Source organism: Rhinopithecus roxellana, chromosome 18, assembly GCF_007565055.1.
Source record: "Rhinopithecus roxellana isolate Shanxi Qingling chromosome 18, ASM756505v1, whole genome shotgun sequence".
Lineage (NCBI taxonomy): Eukaryota > Metazoa > Chordata > Mammalia > Primates > Cercopithecidae > Rhinopithecus > Rhinopithecus roxellana.
The window spans coordinates 47,440,531-47,462,013 of NC_044566.1; the positions used below are offsets into that span (position 1 = coordinate 47,440,531).

General features: G+C 38.5%; 2 protein-coding genes across 2 annotated transcripts in view; one reads left to right on the plus strand and one right to left on the minus strand.

Moving 5' to 3' along the window:
- The window catches only part of GTF2F2 (general transcription factor IIF subunit 2), a 169,418-nt gene that overhangs the window by 73,927 nt on the left and 74,008 nt on the right, over nt 1–21,483 (minus strand). Inside the window, exon 5 of the mRNA XM_010368053.2 lies at nt 6,506–6,587. Within this exon, the coding sequence (XP_010366355.1) occupies nt 6,506–6,587 (82 nt within the window). The remainder of the gene's footprint in view (nt 1–6,505; nt 6,588–21,483) is intronic.
- Nucleotides 13,017–21,199, plus strand: KCTD4 (potassium channel tetramerization domain containing 4). The gene is made up of 2 exons (XM_010368052.2): nt 13,017–13,229; nt 19,297–21,199. Exon 2 carries the CDS (start codon nt 19,484–19,486, stop codon nt 20,261–20,263), a length of 780 nt encoding a protein of 259 aa, XP_010366354.1. The 5' UTR covers nt 13,017–13,229; nt 19,297–19,483; the 3' UTR covers nt 20,264–21,199.

A 21,483-nucleotide genomic window follows, 5' to 3' on the forward strand; every position in this document is an offset into this window, starting at 1 on the left:
CGACTGAAGGGTTTACATATTTCTTTGGTTTAGTGTATGTATTTACTAGAATGTAAGTATGTATTTAATTGCCACCTTCATCTGAATGACAGAATCTTACTAACTTACATTTGATGAATATGATTATAATTCTCATAACATCTGGCTAATTTATCAGCCAAAATTTAACAGCAGAGAGCTATAAGAATTACTAAAATTAAATTCCCACTAAAATAAGACTAATCATTCTTAAAGATTATTATTTATAAATGTTAAATAAATTTTGTGATACATGTAGTCATTTGTTTCCAAGAATGTAGTTCAGCTGCTAGTTACTAAAATATAATACAGTAAAAACTCACTGATTAAAGAAAAGCGATGCATTGACTTAAGAACAGGTCTTTTTTGATGAAAAGGCTTTCTCTTCTAGTCCTCTATAAATAGAAGATTCATTTCTTTATATTTTGAAAAACAGATTTACTGTTGATGAAATGTTTTATATTTATTTTGAAATCACTTTCTCCTTCTCAAAGCAAGGGACATGTGCACATGTGTGCACAACAATATACATATATACAAAACTGAAAAATAAAGTCCAGGTTTCAAGTAGGCCCAAATAAAAAAATAATAAAGAAGCTGAATGCTGATGATTCCCGTATTTCTGTACCTACCTTTGCCATTTCTATTTCAATCCAATAAATACTTTTGGATATTTATACCAAAAAAAGAAAGGAAGACAAGGAGACAGGGAGAATAAGAGGGAAAGAAGAACAATAAAACTCATAGTCTCTGTTCTCATGAAGTTCATAATGTTGTAGAGGATACAATTACGAATTCCCAAAACATTAAAGTGGGGAACAGAAACTATAAGGAGGTTTTGCTGAGTGAGTGATGCTGGGTTGGTTTTAAAGGCTCAGAAAGATCTCGGTAGGAGGTAGATAAGAAATCCTAGGTAGAAGCTGGGGCCTCGTGGCTCATACCTGTAATCCCAGCACTTTGAGGGGCTGAGGTGGGCAGATCATAAGATCAGAAGATCAAGACCATCATGGCTAACAATGGTGAAACCCCGTCTCTACTAAAAATACAAAAAATTAGCCGGGCGTGGTGGTGGGTGCCTGTAGTCCCAGCTACTCGGGAGGCTGAGACAGGAGAATGGTGTGAACCCAGGAGGCGGAGCTTGCAGTGAGCCGAGATCTCGCCACTGCACTCCAGCCTGGAAGACAGAGTGAGCCCCTGTCTCAATAACAAAAAAAGAAACTACAAAAATTAGCCAGGCATGCTGGAGGATGCCTGTAGTCCCAGTTACTTGGGAGGCTGAGGCAGGAGAATCGCTTGAACCTGGGACGCAGAGACTGGAGTGAGCGGAGATCGCTCCATTGTACTTCAGCCTGGGAAACAGAGCAAGACTCGTCTCAAAAAGAAAGAAAGAAAGAAAGAAAGAAATCCTAGGTAGAAGATGCAGCATTTAAGCAGCAAAGGCATAAGATGGGAAAGTGCCAAGCATATCTGGGATAAGAAGTTGTAGAGTGCTATAACTATATAATGTCTATGTAAAAGAGAATAGCTGAAAACAAAGACAAGTAAGACAAGAGCCAGATCATCAAAAAACTTGATTATGACTAAAATCTATGCAGTTGGAAGGAGGCCCTGAAAAATTGTGAGCATGTTTATGAGAAATCTAGGTATAGAATATCTCAGACTTACCAATTCTGTTCTCAAACACTTCTACTTTAATGTTACCTACATCTGAAATCTGCCTTTCCATTTTTACATTCAATAGCACTACCACGTTGCTATTCCTTTCCTCCACAACATTGTCTGTAAACAGATCCTTTAGGTAATAAGGTAATTGTGTGTGTGCATGTGTACGTGTGGGGGTCTGTGGTGTGTGTGTTTCTTCAGGTTCAAAGACTAGTTCGAGACCAGCCTGACCAACATGGAGAAACCCATCTCTCCTAAAAATACAGAATTAGCCAGGCGTGGTGGCACATGCCTGTAATACCAGCTACTTGGGAGGCTGAGGCAGGAGCATCGCTTGAACCCGGGAGGCGGAAGTTGAAGTGAGCCGAGATTGCACCATTGCACTCCAGCCTGGGCAACAAGAGCAAAACTCTGTCTCTCAAAAAATATATATATATATTTTTTTGAGCCTGGCCAGGTATGGTGGCTCATGCCTATAATCCCAGCACTTAGGGAGGCTGAGGTAGGAGGAGAATCACTTGAGCCTAGAGTTTGAGATCAGCCTGGGCAACATAGTGAGATCCTGTCTCTTAAAAAAAAAAATATATATATATATATATATATAATTTCAAATTCATGTTGCTCAGTTTTTAAAAATAACAGAAAAAATTTTTTGAGCCTCACCTTAGTGATAATGTTGGGTAATTGTAAATAAAATAATTCATGACATAAATTAGTTTGCTATTTTGATAATTTATTCCTTGGTACCGTTCTTACAATTTTATGTATTTTCTGCTTCAAGTCTTTTATGTAAACTGCCAAACGGGATTAAATTCTAATGGACATGGGGACTACAAAAACTTCCCTATCCCTCTCCTCTCATCAGTGTAAACTTCCCTTGCAATGCACAGGACAGCAGGGAGTCAATCTGGGATATTCACAGCTAGGCCACAAGAGCCACCACCAACCAGAAGAATCTCCCATTCCACAACCAAAGAAGTCTGAAGTAAGTTCATTAAGTCCTAATGGCTCTACCTCCAGCTATCCTCAGAAGAGATTCTCATCTCCCTTCTGACTAGAACCACCTTGATAAGTCATTCAGACATTTTGAACCTGGAAATTATATCTGCTTCAAGCTTATCTCCCTGCTTCTAATCTTTATACTATGGCCAGAATGATCTATTTAAAATACAAATCCCATTAGATTCCACCCAGCTTAAAATTTTTCCATACCTCCTTAATAGTCATAGCACACACCATCCAAATTTCTTACCATAGTATCTAAGACTCTTTAACATTTTAAACCTCATCTTGTGCCATTCATTCATTCATCAAATATTTATTGACTACCCACTATGAGGAATGAACTACTGTAGACAAGTTTGTGTATGTAAATGAGTGAACCAAATAGACATGCACAAAAAATAAAGTCAAAAAGAAAAAAACCAACTTTGTTTTCATGGGAACTTAAATTGCAAGAAGGAAAATGCGGCAATAAATATAAGTAAATTATAGGAGGTGATGTGTGCTATGAAGAAAATACAAGTATAGAAAGAGGTAGGGTAGTCAAGGTAGGCCTCATGAAAAAGTGGTATTTTGAGAAGCGACATGAAAGAGGTGAGGCGGCAAGCCATGCAGTTATCTGGAGAAAGGATGTTTCAGGCAGAAAAGAATGTCTGTGCAAAGGCTGCGGTGTAGATGTGTGCCTGGAGTGCTCATGGATTGTTAGGAGACAGGTGTGGTTGGAGCAGAATGAGTGAAGGGGAGGGAAGAAAAAGATGAGGATGGCGAGAAGGTGATCACATGGGACCCTGTAGACCATTATAAGTAAGGACTTAGATTTTATTCTGAGTAATACAGAAAGCACTGCAAGTGACACTTGAACAGAGAAATGGCATGATCTGACTTAGATTTTAAAAGAACTTCCCTGGCTACTGTGCAGAGAAGAGACTACATAGTGGGGCAAGGGTGGAAGCAGGAACTCTGGTAGGAGGCTACTGCAGCAATCCAGGTGAGAAATAATGGCAGTTCATGGGGGTGATCAGACTATGGATGTGTAATATTTTGAAGAGACAGTCAACAAGATTCTTCTGACACACTGGATGTGGGATGTGAGAGGAGTCAAGAACTAAGACTAAACCAAGGTTTAACTAAAAACCAATGTTTTTGGACTGAAAAAATGAGAGGACAGAGTTGGTATTAACTGAGACAAGAAAAATGCTAGTAGAGCAGGTTTTGCCAGAAAGATCTGGAGTTCAGTTTTTTACATATTTGAAATGTCTATTAGACATTCAATCCGGCTTTTGTACGTATGTATGATGTTGAAGAAAGAGATCTGGGCTGGAGCTTCTGCCATCCTCTCAAACAATTCCTCCATTCCAGGCTTACAGAACCACACACAGGTCCCTAAAGTCTTCCCCATGTCTTTGTGCATGTCTGTTTTTAATGTTCTTACCCAATCTCTTTCTCCACTTGGTCAAAAAAAGCTGTCTTCAAGACTTATGTCATCTATCACCTACTTCATGAAACTCACATGATCCTCCTGAACCACTTGTTTCTTTTTCTAAGTCACTTAAGTAAAGATTAAAATACAGTCACGCATGGCTTAACAATCGGGATATCTCATGAGAAATGCATTGTTAGGCAATTTCACTGTTGTGCAAGCATTATAGAGTGTACTTATACAAACCTAGACGGTATACCCCGCTACACATTCCTGTAATGAACACTGTAGGCAACTGTAACACAATTTTAAGTATTTGTGTATCTAAACACAGAAAAGGAACAGAAAAAATACATTACTGTAATCTTATGAGACTACCAAATGTCCTTTATATAGTGCATGACTTTGTAACAGCTGATCTTTCAGCACACTTGAAAGGCTAAACAATTTTCACTTCTTTTTTGGTACGAAAAAAGCAGCCGTTTTATAAACACAGCAGGTGACCTGCCTGATCTCATCATCAGAAATCTGTAGAACCCTTTAAAAAAAAAATAGGGCCACAGAAAAAGATCTTGGTAAGCAGCTTGGTAACCAGATTTTGCATTTTTCAATTTCAGTAGTTACATGAAGAGATAAATTTTCAAAAAGACTTCAAAAATTTATTACTATACAATAAATTTTATAAGCTAAAAACAATGAAAGAAACATCTTCTGCCTGTTTTCCAAAGCTATTTTCTGTTACAAATATTTTTCATTTTGATTGTCATTCTTTTATTTGCCCCAAGGAGGCATTTAAATTAGAGGAATTATTTGACAAGAGAACAAGTCTATGTCATTCTCAGGAGATAGAGTCTAATCTAATTGACATAAGAGGGAAATTTTTAAAGATGATGCAAAATTTCGAGATGATCCAGCTCAACTGGCCTCTTACATAGATGAGAATGCTGATATCTAAGAGACCACTACCACTGCTTCAGCAGAGTCTTCTCCACTACCAATTCAGTGTACCTACAATCTGTGACAATGGAAGGTCCATGAAGGCAGAGATTTTTGTCTGCTTTGTTTACTGCCATTTCTCTCACTCCTAAGAAAGCACCTGGCAGATAGTAAGTACTGAATGAATGAACAAAAAAGTATAATTCTAAATCACATGGGGCTAAAATGCATTAAAAATAAACTATGAAACAGGTATAATATATTTCCTCAGGACTTAAAAAATTGCTGACTCTTTGAATGTCATAAAATTTGGGGTATCAAGAATTTGCAATCAGCATCTTTAAATACTAATTACAAAATGTTAACCACATAAAAAATGTCAGGGGCAGGGGAAGATCCTGAAACGAACTCTCTAACAAAGTGTATATGTTTATAAAAATTTCTCTATAGATCAAGACAACAGGATGATATTCTGGCAACTACACTTGCTTTATAGAGTACAACTTTTTTTTTTTTTTTTTTGAGACAAGGTCTTACTAGGTCACCCAGGCTGGAGTGCAGTGGCATGATCCCAGCTCACTGCAGCCTTCACTTCCCAGGCCCAAGCAATCCTCACACCCCAGCCATGCCCGGCTAATCTTTCTATCTTTTTGTAGAGATTGGATATCACCATGTTGTCCAGGTTGGTCTCAAATTCCTGGGCTTTAACGATCCACCTACCTCAGCCTCCCAAAGTGCTGGGATTACAGGCATGTGCCACCATGCCCGGCCCAGTTACAGTATTTTGTATACATATTTATTATTGAAAAATTGGCCGGGCGCGGTGGCTCAAGCCTGTAATCCCAGCACTTTGGGAGGCCGAGACTGGCGGATCACGAGGTCAGGAGATCGAGACCATCCTGGCTAACACGGTGAAACCCCGTCTCTACTAAAAATACAAAAAACTAGCCGGGCGAGGTGGCGGCGCCTGTAGTCCCAGCTACTCGGGAGGCTGAGGCAGGAGAATGGCGTGAACCCGGGAGGAGGAGCTTGCAGTGAGCTGAGATCTGGCCACTGCACTCCAGTCTGGGTGACAGAGCGAGACTCCGTCTCAAAACAAAAAACAAAAAAAAAAAAAAAAAAAAAAAAAAAAGAAAAATTACAGCCCTGGAAAATAAAAGAGTACAAAGATCTTATTACATGTCTTTAAAGAATCAAAATTTATAAAGACAACTAGAAGATGTAGTTTTAAAACTTTGATTCCAGGATGTATTACCAAAGTAGCTTAAAATACCTCAAACAAACAGCCCAGATACTGAAATTTCTCTAGTGCCAAAGAAACTTACTTGCTTTTAAAGCCAAACAGCTTTTGAAGCAAACGCTCAACAATAACCACAGTTTTAATGCAGTCAATAGGCGATATAACACACGTATCTCAGTCCCCAAAGGGAAATATCAGGTATCATTCTGGAGTTACAAAACACCAACCTTTTTAGTCGCATGTAGTTTTCACTGGCAGCTGGTCGGCATTCAGCTCTTTGTACCACTATTCCTTCCAACGACAGCTTATCTTGAATGGGAAAAAAAAAGTATTCAGAGACAACACTTATCATTTTCAAGACTGTATTTCTAATACACTAAACACAGTAATATGACAATCAAATATAATAATAAAAATCAAGAAAAAATAGTTAAGTTTTAGGAATCTCACTGGTCAGAATAGAGAGAAACCTTTTTCTTGGCTTTGTAACAAACTGGGCTCCTGTCAGATTTGTTTATTAGGCTGCTGCAGCGCTTTGCCAGCAACAGCTTTTATACACTTAGCTCCTTCTAAATAAGGTGGCTTAAAAGGGCATAAAATCAAATTAAAGAGTATAAAGGTTATCGTCTTTGACAAAGTAACTTCTGAAAACACAGCTAGTCTAAACCACTAAATCAAAGACCGTGTGTGTGTGTGTGTGTGTGTGCTTGTGTGTGTGTGTGTGTGCTTGTGTGTGTATGTGCACGAATAAAATTCTCGAGTACCTTGTGACTAGAACAGTCAGCCCAGAAAATACTGTGACACTGGGCAAGTCTACTGTCTGGGTTATACTGTGTACCAGTTCGGCCTACCAGCTGCTCTGACTTCTGTTTTCCTGCAGAATTATAAATCTGTCAAAACAGAATCTTTAACTGCTATGAATATTTGTCCAAACAGAAAGGCAATTTCCCCTATCCTTAGTAATTCTTATAGTGACCCTGACATAAAACCTAGGAGAAATCAGAAAAAGGAAAGAAAGGCTAGCATCTGTCGTGTGCCTACTGGCCAACAAGCATTGTGGTGTGGTCACTTGACAGACCTTACCTTATTATATAATACACATATAAATGTCTCATAATGGTACCAGCTTTATCATACCCTGGAAATGTATGACTGTGGTTAGAAACAGCTAAGGTTCAGTCATATTTCCACAAGAATTCACCTGGGTTTTAAGAAGAGACTCAGGAAATTCCCTGGCTCATGAGTAGTGCATTTATGATTCATCTTTTCAGAGAGAATTACTTCATTCCACTAACATTAGCAAAATGTCTGCTATGCAAAAGGCCCCATCTAGGCATTGAGGAATCAAGATGATTAAGACACAGTACTGTTTTCAAGAAGCATACAGTTCACTGGGGGAGACAAACCGATCAAAATGTAGAATGTGTATAGAACCATGCCTACGTGATTTACACTAAAAAATATTTTTCTAGTGATCTTTGGATGTCTCCAAAATCTAGGGGACGCTGTACAAACTAATTACGAGCACACTGTATATAATCAATGTATCCAGGGTCCCTTAATGCAACATATGCAACGAATCTCAAGAAGATGCAGAAAGAGCAATGATAAGAAGCATGACTGCCTTACACCAAAATATGGCAGGAAGAAAATAGTTTAAAAGCCATAATTGTTTTATACTAAAGTTTAAATTCTACAAATAATTTCCTCGCATTAATGTATTTAATAAAATTAATATTTGAATTTTCTTAAAGCAAAAAGGTTATATTCAAGTTTGGCTCTTACTGAAGCTGAAAGTTCTATCAAGAAAAATTCTTTAGTCGTCACAACAATAGCAAGATTTGGGGAAATCTGATATATCAAATGTCTTATATGCATGACGAAAGTCCAGTAAAGGAAGACAACTAATCCTTTAAAAAAATAAATCTAGGCCAGCCGTGGTGGCTCATAGCTGTAATCCCAGCATTTTGGAAGGCCGAGGCAGACGGATCACAAGGTCAGGAGATCAAGACCATCTTGGCCAACATGGTGAAACTCTGTCTCTACTAAAATATAAAAAATTAGCCAGGCATGGTGGCAGGCATCTGTGGTCCCAGCTACTCAGAAGGCTGAGGCAAGGGAATCGCTTGAACCTGGGAGGCAAAGGTTGCAGTGAGCCAAGATAGTGCCGCCGCACTCCAGCCTGTCAACAGAGCAAGACTCTGTCTCAAAAAACTAAATAATAAATAAAATAAAAAATAAATAAATCTAGACTACTATCTCTGCAAATAATTTAGTCACATATCCATATGTTCATTAACGTTGCAACTAAAAGAGCTACTGATATGGTCTGGCTCTGTGTCCCCAGCCAAATCTCATCTTGAATTACAATCCCCATGTGTCAAGGGAGGGAAGTGACTGGATCATGCGCAGTTTCCCCTATGCTGCTCTGGTGATAATGCGTGATTTTTCACTGGTAGCTTTTTTCTGCGCTCTCACTTCTCCCTCCTGCCACCTTGGTGCCTGCTTCCCCTTTGCTTTCCACCATGAATGTAAGTTTCCTGAGGCCTCCTCAGGTATGCAGAACCATGAGTCAATTAAACCTCTTTCCTTTATAAACTACCCAGTCTAGGCATTTCTTTATAGCAGTGTGAAAATGGACTAATATAGCTACCTTTTAATAAGTGAATGCTCCCCACTTATTTAGCAGAACCTACTCCAGGTGGACAGGCTGAATTTAATTTTCAGTTAAAGGTTTGTGCTATCAACCTTCTCCATATGACAGCTCAAGGGTAGACATCAGGTCCACAGCAACTGCCCATTTCAACTTGGCCACTACTCTCCTCACTATTCTTCAGTCAAAGTCACTCATATAGAGCAGTAACATTTACTTCCTCAAACCATAATTTTCTGTCTATCATACCTTCTTTTCAAACCTAAAATAGCTTTCAAATGCTACTCAAAGTGAACAGAAAAGTCTTCATCAGCAATGAATTTTCCCATCCACTAGATGTTCCTAAGTAACCTGACATCTCTGTTCACTTCCGTTCTCTTCTTCTCTTCTTAAATAAGTTTTTAAAAGGCCAATTTACTCCTGATGCAGCCCCCTAGGCATGATTTGCCTGCTCTCTTTTTAAAGCCTCATAGGAACACATTCTCATATTCTTTCCACTAAACCACACGTCTCGTCTTTTTCAAAATACCGCTTAAGATTTCAAAGGAAAGGTATTAAATTTTATTCTAAAAGTACTTAAAAGCACCCACTTGCATATTACTGCTGTTAATTATAGATCCTATTCATTAATACAGAAACCTTTACTTAAAACTAGTTTGTTGACCCAGTTTAAAAGACCATAAATACTTGAAAAATAATTCATTTTATTCTCATACATTTCTTAACTATTTACTGAGTGCCCACTATGTAAAAGACGATGCAAGAGCACATTGGGAATAACAAATGAAACACGGCTCCTATCCTCAAGGAGCGTAGACTTTCTCAAACGTTCTGTGACATGTATTAGTTAAAAAGTACAGATGTGAATAGCTTGATTTAACCATTCCACACATACACATATATCAAAACATCATGCTATATACCATAAATACACACAAATTTTGTCAATTAAAAAATAAATTTAAAAAAAACTAAATTTAAATGTTTTTAAAAGGAAAAATGTACAGACCCCCAAAAAACTTCTGTTTGTAAGTTTTAACTGCTGATATCTACCATATTAGAAACTAACATTAAGACATTTCTAGAGAATGAGAGGGAAAAAATAAAAAAAAGCTGTTAGCATTATTATAAAAATGATCTTGACATCATTGATCCCTTGAAAGGTTCTCGGGGACACCTCTGCCCAGTGGTTCCCAGACCACATTTCAAGAGCTGCTGGTCTCACAGGGTAAGACAGGTATATAAACCATCTTAATACACCAGAGGCACTTTTGATACACCTCTACTTAACTTACCTCTAGATGAACAAAGGCTCTCAATTCCCTGCTATTAAATATAGCGACAGATGCCCACAGCTCACTATACACTAGTGGGTAATAGGTTAATCTCTAGTACTCCCACACACTTCTGCTCAAACTATGCTAGAACTGGTTTATATTAGTTTTAATAATTATGTAATCTGATTACATGTTACAGAAGCCCATTAAATTATGAGTATGGGGGGAGTTTAGGGGGCGTTTCTATGAAAACTATGTAGAATATTTTGGTAAGATGATATAAAGGTAAGTTGTAGTACAATACTGTCAAATTAGGTACCGGTGAGACAACTAGAGACTGGAAGGGAAGCACAGAAGTCTACAAAGAGTCTGCATTTAGACAGTTTCACAGTGTTTGAGTTCTTGCTCCTTTTCAAAGAAACCAAAATGGAAAATCTAAACTAAATTATGGGGCCGGGTGTGGTGGCTCATGCCTGTAATCCTAGAAATTTGGGAAGCAGAGGAGGGCAGATCACTTGAGGCCAGGAGTTTGAGACCAGCCCAGGCAACACGGGGAAACCCTGTCTCTACTAAAAATACCGCTCCCCCCCCCCAAAAAAAAAAAAAGAAAAAGAAAAGCTGGGCATGGTGGTGCGTGCCTGTAGTCCTAGCTATCTGGGAGGCTAAGGCATGAGAATTTTTTGAACCTGGTAGGTAGAGGTTGCAATGAGCTGAGATCACAACACTGCACTCCAGCCTGGGCAACAGAGTGAGACTGAAAAACTAAATGATAGATTTAATTTCTGAAAAACAAATAAAGCAGATGATCAGTCAGTATCCTATATTCAAAGCAAAGGCCTTGTTTTACATATACATCAGCAACTAAATGTACATTTATTTTATTTATTTTCTGAGATGATGTCTCACTCTGTCACCCAGGCTGGAGTGCAGTGGTGCATTCTTGCCTCACTGAAACCTCTGCCTCCCAGGTTCAAGCAATTCTCATGCCTCAGTCACCTGAGGTGCTGGGATTACAGGTGTGCACCACCATGCCCGGCTAATTTTTGTATTTTTTAGTACAGCCGGGGTTTCACCATGGTGACCAGGCAGGTCTTGAACTCCTGACCTCACGTGATCTGCCCACCTCGGCCTCCCAAAGTGCTGGGATTACAGGTGTAAGCCACCATGCCCAGCCAACTAAACATACATTTATGAGTTTTAAGATAAAATGTTTAAGGCAGACAGGAACTGCATATTGACATAATTTTTATGATTTCCCATCTTTTAATGTAACTGACCAATTACTGGTTATTCTACATGTGCTGTAGGATTCTTCTGTCAAGTCGAATAGGTTAAAGGTCATAAAACAGAAACATACAAGAGTACTGGGATTAAACACACACGCATGCGCGCGCGCACACACGCTCAGCTTATGTGTAGCTAGAGATCAAAAAGAGTTTTGTTTTTTTTTTCTTTTGAGACAGAGTCTCGCTCTGTCACCCAGGCTGGAGTGCAGTGGTGCGATCTTGGCTCACCGCGACCTCCACCTCCTGGGTTCAAGCGATTCTCCTGCCTCTGCCTCCTAAGTAGCTCGGATTATAGGTACGCACCACTGTGCCAGGCTAATTTTTGTATTTTTAGTGGAGATGGGGTTTTGCCATGTTGGCCAAGCTGATCTTGAACTCCTGACCTCCGGTGATCCACTCACCTCGGCCTCCCAAAGTGCTAGGATTACAGGTGTGAGCCACTGTGCCAGGCTAAGAAGAGTTTTGAAGAAAAAGCAATGACTGTGCTGGACCTTGAAAAATGGGTAGGATTTAGACTGGGGTGGGTGGGGGTAAGAAGGAAGAGCACTGAAGGTGGTGGGAATGGCCTCTATGTGTGCCTGTGGTTGCTCGCTCTTTGCTTGAAATGTTCAACAAAGGGGCTCATACCACAAATTACTAGGACATGGTCTTGCCAGCACTCTGCAGAGAAGCCACACAAACTCATCCTACCAAAGGCTTTGGAATGGCTCAATTCATATCTTTTCCTTGGCCATTTGCTCTTCTTTGGATTCTGGGAAATAGTATGGGATTCTTTCTAAATTCTCCCCTGCACTCCTTTTTTGGCTAGATCGGTTTGTTGACTGGTTTCTACTACTTGCAACTGAAGGAATCTTATTGAGTATGAACACATATCTTTGATGACAGTAATTTATTTATGTATATCCCACCACCTAAAATCAGAAAAAACTCGAGAGAAAATTTTAAAGGTTATGTATATAAAGCACATCCTATAAAAAGAAGTGAAGGCTTCTAGTTATGATTCTGTCACTAAACAGCACTGTTACTTCGGAGAAGTTATTTTACATCTCTGGGCCTCAGCATCTACAATAATGACATTACTAGAATGTCTGAGATCTCTTCTAGGTCTCTTTCACTAAATAAAAATGCTAGCCTTCCTCTCCAACTGGGGATGTTTTATTATTTCATTAGTGTTCATTTTGCTTGCTCTAGTACTTTCCAAAATACCTAGATATAACTAAATTTTGTCTGAGTAGAAAGAGAACAATCACAAAATGTTAAGAAGCTGCCCAAGGCTTGAAAATATTTAAACTTGTGCTCTACCCTGGATTGTCCTACCCTATAGATGAACTCGGATATACTCTATGTCAAAGAACTGAGGAGAAATGACACTGGCACTTTTTTTTTTTTTTTTAAGTTAAGGGCATCCCTAGTTTAAACAAGTTAAAGTAATAAGCAAGCAGCAACACTGCTTATTTGCATTGGCATGTAAGTAATGAAATTAGGTATGTTATGAAGTCTTAGGCATCAGGAAGTTACACTCATTCATTTCCACAAGACCTTCTGGATCCAGCTGAATGTGGAGGCATTTAAGAGGACTTCCAGCTCCTGTAAAAACCCAGACCAGAGGACTATGGATCAGCATTTCAGGCTGATCCCCCAGACTGCGAAGTTACTCTCCTGACTCGTAATTACATCACATCTGTGTCGACACTCTCTGGGAAAAGACTGAAGAAATAATCTTTTCAAGAAGCACGTACATTTAAAAGGTAAACCATTTTTAATATTCCTAGTGGTCTCCTTTCTTCTCATTTAAAATATGTTCCTAGAAGTTTTTTTGCCTGTGGTTCTCAGGTGAGGTCTACTAATAAAAGGTACTAGCATCTTAACAAACCAGTTAGGCAAACTTTCTATCCCTGAATTATTAAAAAGCTGGTCTTTATTCAAACTTGTGAAGTGATATTCTGATCTCTATTTGATCTTCAGGAATTCTGCTGTGCACAGTGGCTCACGTCTGTAATCCCAACACTCTGGGAGGCTGAGGCAGGAGGACAGCTTGAGCCCAGACTGGGAAACAGTAAGACCCAGTCTCCACCAAAAAAAAAAAAAAAAAAATCAAAAAGTTAGCCAGGTATAGTGGGGCATGCCTGTGGCCTCAGCTACATGGGAGGCTAAGGCAGGAGGATCACCTGAGCCCAGGGGGTTGAGGCTGCAGTATACTCCAGCCTGGGTGACAGAGCAAGACCCTGTATCAAAAAGTAAAATTTAATTTTATAGAAGTTATAAAATAATTTGTTTAGATAATTTTAACATCAAGCAGCCACACTGTTTTGTCTTCCCTGTCTCTCCTATCTCCCTGCAAAATTCTTTTCCTCCTCCCTGTCTGTTAATTTTACTTTCTTGTGATACAGAGGGAAGAGCTCATAGAGCTGCTCAGATACTTCATCAACTATAAGATGCTATCATTTGTAATATCAACCATTATTTTACGTGCCACCAAGACAAAATACTGCCACTAAATTTTGACAAGCTAACGATACTAAGATGTACCTCAGTTATAGAAAGGGTAAATACGAAAAAATGTGTGATATGATAGCGTTCTCCATCCCTAATTTACAATTCCTCCCTACTCTGTAAGAAACCACATTTGCTCCCTTGAGCTATCATCTCCCTTGAGCCATCACATTCTCTTCTCCTGTTCAGGTCCTCTTCTCTCTCCTCCACACCACCTCATCACAGAAGACACGAGGGGACGTTAAGTGATGAGAAAAACAGAAGGAACAGTGGCAGGCACTAGCATATGGGAACAGAGACCCTCTTCAGTCACTTACTTCCTAACTGTAGTACCTTTAAAAGAGTTTTCAAACTTATGCCCCTCATTTTGAGATTGTAGGTAATGGTTATTAGCTTAAAATATCTTCTTCCCAAAGAGAAAGTAAAATTGCACTTTGCCAAATAGCACTATAAAAATGAGTTCTGTACAATATTATAATTTTAATGTTCATTTGATGGCTTATATAAGTGCTATGCTCATCTGGTTACAACAGAATTTTCCAGTAATGAATAATGCACAGGTTATTTTAAAAAAAAAAAACAACTTCATTTTAAAAACCTTAAGGTATGACTTCTGCTTACAAAATTACAAAACACAGGTTTCCCTGAAATATTCATTTTCCAAAGTACATGTAAAACATGAATTAATATAATTTATAAATTGTCAAGATTACCTCTGTAGTGAAAATCAAAGAAATGTGGAAGGGAATTTCACCTGAACTTCTGAGGTAGTCTGTTGTCTTTATTTGCGCTCCTTTTGACACACAGTGCCTTATTTTTTTCTATACTCCTCAAATGAGGCTAAAACATTTGCCAATGTAGGCAATTTTCCTGGGCTTCCTTGAAGACACAGTTCAACACTGCAAAATATTTACAGCTGTATTCTTTGGACTGCAATGACATGTTCACATGACTTTCTGGCCAGAGGTTATGTCCTGTTAGTCCTAGGAAGGTTCAAGGACTCTGTACAGTTTGTGAGATGCTGTGGTCAATTAGTTACATAAAGTGGCTGCCATAGTACTTTTGTTAGTATAATACCAGTACTAGACAACACTTAGAGCAGATAAATTTTATATTTCAAAACAGAACTAAAATTTGGACATTCAAAAATAATTACATTAACATGGGAAAGTCCTTGATTCTTAAAATACATCAATCATTAGACAGTGTAATTTTTATTTTTAACACACAAAAGAAGCCAACATAAAATATTCATACCTCGAATGTTTCTTATATTCAATGCTATTGACAAGAGGAGATGAAGCAAGTACATGTTAAAAAAAAAAAAAAAGAAACTCAGCTTGTGAAAGGCAGAGAAAGGTCAAAACACAGATCAATAAACAAACAAACAAAAAATGTGGGCAAGTCCAAGGCAGAGATAGTGTCAGGTTTAAGTTAAAAATTGACAGCAGTTTCTCTAGCTTTTACTTTCTAAGGTAATGGGAAAGAAATCCTTTTAAAAGACAAGCAGAGAAGCATGCAGCTGACAACAACCAAGATTTGATAGAAGGGGAGAATGTGGAGACAGAAGCTTCCTGTTCTTCTCAAAGGCAGCTTCTAAGACCTTCCCTTTTCCTTGAAGAGTGTTTGAATTTTATAGAGGAGTGACCTGTTAAGTCTAGCAGAATTATCGTACTTTTTGTATCTTCCAATTGGGAGAGAGAACCTCCTGGTAAGGTTCCACTTCCTTCCATGGCATGGGAATATCTCTGGCATATAAATGGAGCAAGTGTATATATTACAATGATGTCCTGCATCAATCGCGGGATGACAAAGACCTCATTTCCCAAAAGGAATTGGTAGAAAAGATGGGAATTCCTGCTGGAATGAGTTCTGCCTTATGCAGACGGTAGGACATTAGCATTACCTCATAGGGGAAGGTTCTGCCAGAATTTAGTCAGGCACTGGACCCAATTAACTATAGGATATACTCATACTAAGGACCAGTTTAAATTCTCAAAGTTGGTTATGTATGATTAAAGATGTCTAAGACAGAGGTGATCTAACTCTAATAAAGAGTTAAGGTACGGAGTAGGAAACAGGACCCCAATCTTTCAAAATGTTATATGTTTTTGCCTGCAAAGGCAGATAAAATCTTCAAATCTAGTGGCCAAGTGGATCCAGGTAAGCTAATCTGTGACATTTAAACCCTTCTGCTGAAACCACTAAATTGAGCAGTTCCAGTTTGTATCTGCAATGAGGCAGAGAAACATAGTCCCATGATCCAGGGATGTCTCCCTTGGTACAGGTACTGAAACACCATTTTTATAGTTTTAGGGCTGTGGAGACCTTACTGACACTACCTCGGATAAGCAACACCCACTCCCCACCCTCTAGCAAGTAAATATAAATTTAGAATAGCCTAAAAAGAGATAATCTGGCTTTCTCCTAAGGGGCATGTGTACCACCACAGGCAGCAATGATCAATGAACTCCTATAATTTTCATGAATTGCAGTCATCTTGCTTTGTTGGAGGTAATATGGAGTAACAGGGATACAGTGGGGCCTACTGGGTGCCATTTTTATTTTTTATTTTTATTTTTTGAGACAGGGTCTTACTGTGTTGCCCAGACTGGAGTGCAGTGGCACTATCTCGACTCACTGCAACCTACACCTCCCGGGCTCAGGCAAGTCTCCTGCCTCAGCCTCCCAAGTAGCTGGGACTACAGACATACACGAACACACCCCAGTTAATTTTTTTTTTTTTTAATTTTTGGTAGACAAGGGATTTCCCTATATTGGCCAGGCTGGTCTCAAACTCCTGGCCTCAAGTGATCCACCCCCTCAGCCTCCCAAAGTGCTGGGATTAGAGGCGTGAGCCAACATGCCCGGCCTACATTTTTCTTCCTTAAGTCTGCAAGTTGGGCCAAAGAGGATACAAAAGTCCTATGGATTTGTATCAGCCAGGCACTAAGACAAGGCTTCAGTTACAATGCTGTTGCCAGGCCATGGGTGGCAAAGTAATCACACGTCAACTTTGCAGAAGCCGAGAACACCAAAGAGTGAAGTCTAGAGTGAGAAAAAGCAATCAAGGAGAAGAGGCACAAGATGGAATGGTTTAGTGTCTGTTCAGGCAAGCCTGCAGAAATGAGCACTCATCAGTGGTTTTGAAAACCTGGCAGCAGAAATCAGAAGTGAGTGAGTTAGGAAGTGTAAGGTGGCCCTGGAGTGATGACTGAAGGTCAGCAGTCCCATTTCCAGCTGTCCTGCCTCACTCCTGCCCTCTCATCACCCCCATGGAAGCCCATCCTCCAACAGGAACAGCACTGGGGCTTCCCAGGAAGGCATCTATAGACAGGCCAAACAGGGTGTAAGGAAGCAGGCCCAGAGTACATAGTATCTATCCACATCACTTTACTTAAACAAGCAAGAACATGCTAGCACAGTCTCCCATTACTATACTACAGTTACGTTGTACTAATTCTGGTACCCTATAAAGTTCAAAAAAAGAGGACTAAATCTATAAATGAAATTGTTATGCCTTTTTGATTTTGCTATTATATAATGCTACTCATGTGCAGTGACTATTTGTAATGGTAAGACAAGAAAATAAACTTCCAAAGTTGTATCCCTTCTCCCTCAAAATCTATTCAGTATTTCTTAAAAACTTGTATTGACAGAAACGACTTAATCTAAAAAAGCAAAATCAAGACAAACATGAGATTGTCAGAATATAAGGGTAAGTCTTATTAAGTGCTGCGGGACTGAAAGGAAGTTTTAGTCAAAATGTTGGCTTTGCTGTAAAGTCCTAGATAAAATACTAACAATTCTCTGAAATGCAATTTTATCTTTGGTGAAATGAGGAAGTTGAATTTCATAGTCTCTAAGCAAAAACACAGCTCTAAAAACATTATGCCTTAGTTTTCTAGTTCAATTTCAATGAACTTTTGATCTCAATAATGCATGAAAGTTAACTTCAAGATCACTATAAGAATATAATTTTTATACGTGAAAATCTAATATTGTTTAAAGAAAATAAGCAAGCATTTTAGAAGAATCTCTTCCAATATTTCTATGTCAACATACAGTTAAGTAATTTTAAAATACTTTTAATGCAAGAGAAATATAAACCAAAGTCTAACTTTTAACAGTGTGGCCCAGGGCAGTGGCTCATGCCTGTAATCCCAGCACTCAGAGAGGCTGAGATGGGCAGATGACCTGAATCCAGGAGTTTGAGACCAGTCTGGGCAACATGGCAAAAACTTGTCTCTACAAAAATAAAAATAAAAAACTGACACAAAAACAAAAAACAATGTAGTTTCCCAGAATAATTTAGCAGATAGGCCAAATAATAGTGTACTGGGGACAATGTTCACATTCCTTATCACTGAGCCTTTAAATGCTAGAAGTGACAGTTCAGAACCCTAAATTGCTTTGGAAGGGAAGTTATAGGGGAAAGAGGAAAAAGATCTGGGAAGTGGAGGGTGACATCATTCACACTGTTCCAGCTCCCAAGTTGAAAAACAAGGTTAGGCTTTGGTGGTTTCTTTTGCCCACTGTGAAACAAACAAACAAACTAACTTACCCATGACACTATTTTGTAGTAGGTATTCTGAATCTCTATCTTTCTCCTATCTTCCTACGGCATATATATGCATGCACATACACAGTTACAGTATTTTCTATAATTGTCCAAGTCTTTGTTCAGCACAAAAGCAGGCTCCAAGTGAAACAAGTTCATGAATTTTCCACAGAAAATCTTAACCAAAAAAAGTAAGAGATTACTGTAAAGCCTGTCTATTTGATTTTTTTACTTTTAGGGTAAATAAAATAATAATAAAAAATAAAAAAATTTCTTAACATCCTTTAACAAAGATCTCCAAATCAGAATCACATGCAAATCCAATTAAAATCAAGTACAGTGTCACAAGTAGCAGGTTAAGTATTCTTATTTGTGTCTCAAAAATGACTACACCACTGTGAAATGTGTGACTTTTTCCGGGAAAGAAAATTGTATACACCTAGAATTTTCACCTTATGTTTACTTTAAAAAGGTGACACTAAATCAATATACATTATTTTCCAAAAGATGACAATATTATTCAATATTAAGCCTACCTGATTAAAAAATAACTCAGGCATTTAGAAATAGCCAAACATTCACATTTGGATGAAGAATTAAATATTTGGATCTGCTTAACTGACAAGAGGAAATTCAATTTATTCTGAGTAACTCTTATTACTTCAAAGGATAGACATGAAAATCCTTTCACAACAAATCCCTTCCCTGATACAGTTAAATGCAAATTCTCTTTTCCGTCTTACTCCAGAAAGCTCCTGCATACATAGGCTGATACGCCACCTACTGCAAAACCGAGCTGACAGCGCAGGCGATGCTGCCAGCGTTTCCATTCCATCACCAGGCTGGGGCTGAATAAAGGCGTGCTTGTGTGGTAGTGTTTCTTTTTAAAAAATCTCAAAGCCAAGAAGAACAAGCTGAAATAGCATCTTCAAAACATGGAGCGTAAAATAAACAGAAGAGAAAAAGAAAAAGAGTACGAAGGGAAACACAACAGCCTGGAAGATACTGATCAAGGAAAGAACTGCAAATCTACACTGATGACCCTCAACGTTGGTGGATATTTATACATTACTCAAAAACAAACGCTGACCAAGTACCCAGACACTTTCCTTGAAGGTATAGTAAATGGAAAAATCCTCTGCCCATTTGATGCTGATGGTCATTATTTCATAGACAGGGATGGGCTCCTCTTCAGGCATGTCCTAAACTTCCTACGAAATGGAGAACTTCTATTGCCAGAAGGGTTTCGAGAAAATCAACTTCTTGCACAAGAAGCAGAATTCTTTCAGCTCAAGGGACTGGCAGAGGAAGTGAAATCCAGGTGGGAGAAAGAACAGCTAACACCCAGAGAGACTACTTTCTTGGAAATAACAGATAACCACGATCGTTCACAAGGACTGAGAATCTTCTGTAATGCTCCTGATTTCATATCAAAAATAAAGTCTCGCATTGTTCTGGTGTCCAAAAGCAGGCTGGATGGATTTCCAGAGGAGTTTTCAATATCGTCAAATATCATCCAATTTAAATACTTCATAAAGTCTGAAAATGGCACTCGACTTGTACTAAAGGAAGACAACACCTTTGTCTGTACCTTGGAAACTCTTAAGTTTGAGGCTATCATGATGGCTTTAAAGTGTGGCTTCAGACTGCTGACCAGCCTGGATTGTTCCAAAGGGTCAATTGTTCACAGCGATGCACTTCATTTTATCAAGTAATTACCTGTGTCACGAACAAAGGCAACAAGCATGCAGCCAGCAAGCTTCGGAAAACCACAGCATCAAAGGCATCCCAAATAACATGCCCAGCTAGCTCTGTACTACAGAGCCCTGCTACTAATCAATTACTGTGAGCTAACGGTATGTAAATTCTATCGCTAAAGATGTCCTTCCTCTGGGGTGTTCCTGCTGATCAGACTCTTCCACCTAAAATGAAAATAGTAACCTTCTATATACTGTAAATAAAGACTGAATGCTTTTGCTATTTATTTGTCCTTAAGCTGTCTTTCAATCAGATTGTCTTGGGTATTTGCACAAAAAACAAAGCATGTACATTATCTATCGTTCATTTCAGTAACTGGTAATAAAATATTTTAAGGGGCTATTAAGATTTAAAATCCTTTCTACTATGGCAAAAATCTACAGAGAAACTGAACTGGTAAAATTAACCACCTGGAGCAAAACAGATGTGCAGATCTAACTAAAACAGAGCTATAGTGAAGCCAAATGAGATTGTAAGAAGACATTAAAGCTATTGATTTGATTTTTCCATAGCAGGCACCAAAAGCTTATATTCACAGTTCCTGTGTTTCATACTAGACTTATAGCTGAATTGGTATTTTGCTGAAAATTCCTAGAAAACTGCTTGATGACAATAAAAAGTAAATAAAAGCACTGCTACCTTCTTTGATTGTATTAATGATTATAATAAAAAGTTACATGTCACTTTAAAAGCAAACAGTACCACTTGATGATTTTGCACAAAATTATGCATTGATGTAGTCAACCGGCAGAATACAGTAACCCTGGCTGGTCCTGGAAGTGACAAAACCCAGCAAATTCAATTCTTTGCAGGCTGAGTTCCCACAAAGCATGGATAACTTGGTCTCAATAGAGTATGTGTTATTAGAATAATAAAGGAGTTCATTTTCAGAATCACCCTAAGTGTTCATTTTTCAAGCTCAAAAATATTAAATGAACATCACTAAACATTATTCTTATGAAAGAACTTTGATTGTTTTCAATACCTTTTTGGATGCTAAATCTCAGACTCAATGAGTTAACATTACCTCATGCCAAACAAAAAGTTATTTTAAAAATTACGTTTTATGTATGGCCGTTTCAATGAAGTAATCTACAAACTTAACTCTAAATGACTGTATTTTCCCCCTGCAAAAGACAGCTAAATCATTTCAACTGTTCTTTAACTTCTAAGAACA